At 36.9% G+C, this 7,175-nt stretch overlaps 1 protein-coding gene across 1 annotated transcript; it reads left to right on the top strand.

Annotated features, from left to right (window-relative positions):
- Window positions 1-3,287: 3,287 nt before the first annotated feature.
- On the top strand, window positions 3,288-5,394 carry LOC115677653 (NAC domain-containing protein 90-like). The gene is made up of 3 exons (XM_030600842.2): window positions 3,288-3,523; window positions 3,678-3,988; window positions 4,929-5,394. Exons 1-3 carry the CDS (start codon window positions 3,364-3,366, stop codon window positions 5,199-5,201), a joined length of 744 nt encoding a protein of 247 aa, XP_030456702.1. The 5' UTR covers window positions 3,288-3,363; the 3' UTR covers window positions 5,202-5,394.
- The last annotated feature ends 1,781 nt before the right edge of the window (window positions 5,395-7,175 follow it).

Below are 7,175 nucleotides of genomic sequence, written 5' to 3'. Positions count from 1 at the left end.
TGTATCACCGAAAATGATGACTTGACATTAGTCTAATGATAAAATCGCTCATATGTGACTTTGATAAATAATCACAAATGAAGGGAGATCAAAATTTTAAACAAGCTGAGAAAAAATAGCGAAAACTTACATACCTTTTTCGTAAGAATTTTTGTAAAGCTGACTGATAAAACCAAATTTCATAATAATTATTGAATGGATAACATATATGTTTAAAGTTAATTACTTAACCTAAACATTCACATATGTCAATTATTCATCAGTGACCATATAAGTATGTTTTTCCTTAAGGAGTTTTGTGACATCACAACTAGCGGTGAGCATTTCCAGGGTAAGCAGGTTTCAAACCTGAAACCTAAGTAAAACCTATCCTATCAAGACAAATTATCGATTTTTGGAACCTAAAACCTACTCTGCAAACTCTGGAACCAATCTTGGAACCGCACCTGTCGACCCAGTTCTAGGATGTTGGCAAGATAAGTTTATCACGTCATGATAAAATTAAGGATCAAGGTCCAATTTGTAACAGTTGTATTTACCATAAAAATCATAGGTTGTGTTTAGCAACTATGATGTACTCTTCTTTAGTTAAGGAGAATGAATCTTCCCCAAAAAGCTAAGTCGAAATGGGGATATCCACCATGGACGTAGGCTTCCAAGGAACCTTTCCTTGGTCGACCAAATCACGTAAAACCTTTGTTTATCTTCTCTTTTCTTTGTCTCTTCCATTTTTGTATAAACTCGCTATATCTGGTCTACTTGAAAACCGACCAAATTCATTTTTTATTTATAAATTAGCAAAACAAACTTTTGTACATAAACATTCTAACATCCAATTCTTTCATAACATGCCAACCTACATATTTTCATCACTTCTGTTCTCACGTGACCTCAAGATTTCACTTCTTCTGATGGATCCAATCAACAGTCAAGGTTAGGATATGTCAATTCAGAAGATCGTAAATATATAAGGAGAGCAGTGAAAAAATTAAAAAAAAAAAAGTGGACCAAAAGAAGAGAGTACCTGTGGTTGCCAAAGACGGAACCCAGTCAACCAAAGTAAGATCAGCATCTCTTGCTTCTTATTACGAAATTAACTTCTTTTTTTATATAAAATTACTACTTCTGAGAATTCATTCCATCTAAAGAGACTGCAAGGCTAGAGAGTGAATTTTTAGTAGACTGAGAGGCAGAAGAATTCCCTAATTAACACTAAGCTAGTGAATTGGGAATAATCCCTTCACATTCACAATTTTTGAAGCAGAAAGGAGGGTCTCAGAAAGATCACTCTCCGTCAAAACCAAAGCATGTAATGGACCGTAATAGTTGATGTTTCACGGAATTAGACACACAAATCACTCATCCAATAAGCGAGAATCAGACCAGAACGGACCAGGTAGGCCCGGTTCGGTCCGATTCCTAGGTCTACTCATGACTGGTACTCACCCCTACTCACGACTCTGAAAATTTTATGCTGTTTTCTTTGTCTGGTTTTGTAATACGTAGGGGATACAACCACTATGCAAATACAATCACAAGTATACCGATCAAAATAACCCAAATTTAGTTAGTAATTTGATCGGAAAAAAGTTGGTCATCACCACATCAAGATTGGTAAATGCATATAAGACTAGTAACTTTGAAGAGTTGGTAAAAAGACATGAAAGTTAGTAAACAGAAAAGTTGGTAATTTGGAAACTCTCAAGAAAGAATTGATAATTTCAATAAAGTATAGGTAAGTTATCAACAACTTATAAAATCACTCACACTATTAACACGTATCTACTCTTTCAAAAATACACGAGTATAAAGAAAATCCGTTTTCTTCAGATATGGAAAACTAAACTCGGCTATTCCTTAAATTCATTTTTCCTATGTTGAAACCACACAAGGGTGGAAAGAAAAAGGTAGTTTTAGCGGAGAAGATCACACAGGATCGCGTGAAGAATCTTTTATGAAATTTAGAATTGAGTAAGTTGACGAAATAGTATTAAATTATTAAAAGAAGAAACACATTTGGACCTAATTATTCTTCCAGATTCGGAGCAAATTTAAAATTGTTGAGTTGAACAAGAGCCTAATGAGTAAAGACGGTCGACATAAATTGATGGAAGTGCTCTTTTAACGCTACTTCTATCGCTATCCCCCACCCTGAACCACTTGAAATACGACGAGTGGTGAGAAATGATGTCACGTCCCAATCTAAATGAACTCTCAGCTTCGTGGAAGATCGAAGTATATTATTTTATGTTATTTTTGTGAGTGGGAACACGTACATGGATGAGCCGACCACAGAAACTGACTAATGTCATGAGATTACAGCATGGAAAATTAGGGTAAGGAGCAAGCTGGCGAAACAGTGAAGACGAGGTTGACTTATATGGTCGGTGACGACGAACAATGTCATTGTTGTATGCTGATGTTCTGGAATTCGAAGAGAGATACCTACTTCTCTTTGTCTTCCTCTCTCTGAGTTGCTCTTTTTTGGTTCCCCGCGTGAATGTTTCCGAAAAAAAATTGATGCGCGAAAAATGACAAATTAGGCTGATGGACTTATTTAATATTTCTAAGTGATGGGTTATTTGCCCATTATCATCCATCTAATATGGCATGTGGGGATTATTATTTTTCTCGACCGATTCAGTTTCTGATATTAGTATGGTCGATATCATCAGCCATTGCAGATGTTGTGTTTTGACTCTCTTTCTGTGGAGTGTAAATGGTGACCCTATTAATCTTGATTCGTAATTTTATTAGAGCGTCTTTAATTAGTTTGGTGTATTTCAAGCAAAGCGATATTTATTAACTTTTGAAAACTCATAAGAAAAGTTTCCGACATGAATGCTCAATTTGCTTTGGAAAAAAATTAATAACCGGAAAAAAATTCCTCTTTTTCCAGCGTTTGTAAAATTATTTCATAGTCAAGTACGAGAAAATTAAACCATTTTTAAAATATATTTTCCAGTCTAGTTAATTTTCTATGAAATAAAAGGAGACGAAATCTATCTAGCAAGCTCATATTAATAAGTTTTAAAAAATTCTATGCTCGCGTTCATTATCAAATGAAGCAACTCTCAAATTAAAAAAAAAGAATTAGAAAGAAAACTTCACTCCAAATGGACCTTCATTCAACTATAAGGAAATTAATTTAATATTTCTTTCTTTCCGTCCTCATTATTGACTCGTTGCACACGTTAAAATATTTTCCTCTTTTATGATGACCAAGAGGTCCACTTCTATATATATAGGCCTAGTCGAGATCTAATATGTTATCTAAAACACAAGCTACCATTTCTGTTGTGAGGTAAAACGCATACGAGCACATCCCTACTTTAGAAACCTAGGATACAGTAAAAGAGAAACATGATGGAGGATCATCCGACAGGCTTCAGGTTCTATCCAACGGAGGAAGAGCTCATTTCTTTCTATTTGCACAACCAGCTCGAGGGCTCGCTACAAGACCAGCTCCACCAGATCATTCCGGTATTCAACATCTATGCCACCGAGCCGTGGAATCTCCCAGGTAAAAGAACATGAAATCATGCATAGTATTTCTTCATTTCTCGATGTTCCTCATTCATTGTCACTGAAACGGAATCATTTGAGCAAAGTTGTCGCCAATTGTACTAAAAGTTTTCGCTTTCTCTTGTGGTGTTGTGCGTGTTTTGCTGCTGCAGAGCTTTCCGGAGAGTTGTGCCGAGAAGACAAAGAGCAGTGGTTCTTCTTCGCTCCGATGCAGGAGAGAGAAGCCAGAGGAGGGAGACCTAGCAGAAGCACGGCGGTGGGTTACTGGAAGGCGACCGGGTCGCCTGGTTATGTCTACTCGGCGGACAACAAAGTGATTGGGATGAAGAAGTCCATGGTCTTCTACGTGGGAAAAGCTCCAACAGGAACAAAAACCAAATGGAAATTGAACGAGTATAAAGCCATAGAAATAATCTCACCTCCCAATTCTAATTCTTCAAGTTCTAGCATGCCCGGGTTTAGGGTAAGCGCGTGCATGAACTAATTGAATTTGATCTTTATTTTGCCTTTTTTTTTTGGTCGAAGATCTTCATTTTAGTTAATCGCGTGATCACTCTTGAACTTTTGTTAGACATATCAGGCGGTGGAAAACATTATTTATACAAGCATGCATGACTTGATTGATCTTTGATCTTCATTTTAGTTAATTGCATAATCAGTCTTGGATTTTTGTCAGTGCTGGAAAACATTATTTTCACAAGCATGCATGACTTGATTGATCGATGACTTTCTATACATTTGACATAAATAACTAAAATCAAAAGCGATGCCCATGTTTAGGGTAAAGTTTAAAGTCTAAACCTGCATGCACTCTTCATCTCTTTTTTAGTCAATGCAATTGAACCTTTTATTTTGGGACTTTATTAGATGAGTCATGTTTTTCTTCGTCTTAATTGGCGGAAGAAGAAAATTACACATGACATTAGAGTAGAAGATCCTGAGCTCAAATCTTTTTAGGCCCGTTATTTGCCTACCCATCATATATTTCCACGTTGTTGGCTAGGCCAAAGTCTACTTTACGCGTGAGAGGGAGTGTTAGAGTATCTAAATATTAAGCCAAGCTTTCATCTAACAACTTAAATTTTTACATCAGTTGGCAGTAGTTTTACGAAATATTACAGTATTCTGAGCAATAGATCATACTCATGAACGTCACCGGATTTACTTTAGTTAAATTTTCAAACGAGTAGTCTGCATATTTACAACCCACCTATTAGAGGCTCGATTAGGCGAAATTTCGAAAATACAGCGCTTATTAAGTAGTGCTAGTAAATTAAAAATATTATGCTCTTAGCTTGGTTTGCCAGTGTTACATGCTAGTGTATCGGAAACATTCATTCTCATTTTCTCTCTAGATGCAACAAAAAAAATTTCTTTACTTTTTTCCCCTTGAAATGTTGTAGTTGAGGCATGAGTTCGCGTTGTGCCGAGTGTACGTTGTGTCCGGGAGCTCCCGAGCATTTGATCGTCGGCCATTGGAGTTGGTGGTTGCGGAGACAATACAAGGTGGAGATGGTGAAAGTGGCAGTGGCGGTGGCTATGGCGGATCGGTGTCCTCATCAAGATCAGTGACAGAAAATAGTGCTGGAATTTCCCGTTACAGGGAGACGACTACGTCGACTAGTATGGAAACCGAAGAACCTATATGGGATTGGGAACAACTCAATTGGTTTTAAAACAGTCCTTAGAAAACAGATTTCCTCTGGATGAATTACCATCTTTGACAGAAAGTTGTTCGTCAATCGATTTTTTCTCTTTTTAGTTTCCATTGGGTTCCAATGGGAAAAGGGTTAATGACAATAGCGTGTCCTCTAATAATGTGCATCTACAAGAGAATAATATTGACCAAGATACAGTATGTCTAGTATAGATTTTCTGAGCCTTTTCTTTTAGATTTTGTTGTACTGCTAAGTGTGCTTATATAAATATATATGCTCCATAGGATGAACATCGAAAAGTAGTGCTCGCTGACCTGCATAATATTGTTCACTTTGTTCTATTCATGTCCGGAGAATGTGGGTACGATTGCATACAAATTAAGATTGTTGAGAAAAATCCCTAAGTAGTTTTGAAGAATGACAAAACAATCTGTTACTGACCAGAATTACACTTAAGTTATTTGATACAGGCAAATACTGAGTCATCAGACTTAGTCGATGAAACGACTTTGTCATCAGACTCATAAGTCCTCGTCAGATTCAATAAGTGTTATTTTTGGCAAGTTTATGCAGGACAATCAAATTGATATCTCAAGATATCCTAATTGGCAATCACAAGATCGATCCTTAAACACGAAGAACTGCACTTATGGAAACCTTGATTTGATTGTATGGGTGATCAAATCACCTGGAGATAATGGTTCTTCTTCTAACGGCTATGCATTTTCTTTTGGGAAGTTTCTCCAACTAGATGATTTGGAGATCAATCCTTTGAAGACTGTCCAACGGATAGATTGGACGTAGAAGAGTATAAAAGGAGTGCAAACGTCGTACAAGGAGAAAAACTAGAATCGAGAATTCCAAAGTCTGAATAAAGCTTCGATCTTACACACTTGTGATTACTGTATTCCACGTTGTGACTTCAGAAAGAAAATTACTTGAGTGAAGAGTGTACGTAATAGTGTAGTCTATCATCTGAGAAACACTGCTCTTGTAATCTTTTGGTGATTCAATAATGAAACACAGCCAATAGGCTGCCAGCGTGGAGAGTAGACGTAGGCTTAATAAAGCCGAATCACTATAAAGATCTGTGTGCAGTATTCTCTATCCCTAAACTTTCATTTATTATTGCTTACATTATACTGCATACATATCTATCAAATGAGTTCGTCAAAACATCATTTTAGTCATCAGACGCAATCATCTGACGACAACTTACAAACAAGTTTGTCATATGCATCCATCTGATATTGTTCATACGAATTGTTAACCTCGTCTATATTCATTCCGCACGTTTAAATCATTCAATTTGATAAAATCACATATTCACCCACCTCTAGGTGATAAAACTAGCCGTAACAAAGATAATCGAAAATATGAACCAGTAATCGACCGAAGGAGGAATTGGCAAATTAACTATATTCCCGGACAAAGGAGGAGTTGGCAATTTAACTATTTTCGGGGACAAAGGTGGAGCTGTTTCACTTTGTGATCAAGAAAAGTTCCAGGTGAGAATCAAGAACAGACTTTCACTACCCTATATCAAAAGGATTCTACAAGACCAGAAAACCCTAAACACTCGCCAAGCAGAATTCTCTTTCCGTTTTCCTCTCCTTTTTCTATATCAAAGACTTGCGTGCATCTTCCTTTGTTAAACTCCTTCCTTTATAGAGAAACTTTACAAGCTGTAAGTGTACTGTTGCGTGTGATTCTGTAATTCTTAAGATTATGGCATACAACATAGCGTCCTGTGGCGGCCCTGTAAATGAACGGGTACACACGACTAAAAGCTTACAGGCATTTTTTAAGTGTAAGATCTTCTTTCGATCTCCTTTTCTCCCTAAAGGAAAGAAAAAAACACTCTTTAGGACACTTTCTTCCATGTCACTTCTTACTAGTTTCGCTTCTTCTGATGGCCTGAATTGCCTTCACTTCCGCCCCACCATCCAATAATTAATCCAAGTGACCCTCCACTTACCAATATTTTAATCA

The sequence above is a fragment of the Syzygium oleosum genome, unplaced genomic scaffold (genome assembly GCF_021117445.2).
Source record: "Syzygium oleosum isolate NSW1041296 unplaced genomic scaffold, Sole_v2.1 Sole_v2.07, whole genome shotgun sequence".
Classification (NCBI taxonomy): Eukaryota; Viridiplantae; Streptophyta; class Magnoliopsida; order Myrtales; family Myrtaceae; genus Syzygium; species Syzygium oleosum.
This window is presented reverse-complemented; position numbering and strand designations above follow the sequence as displayed.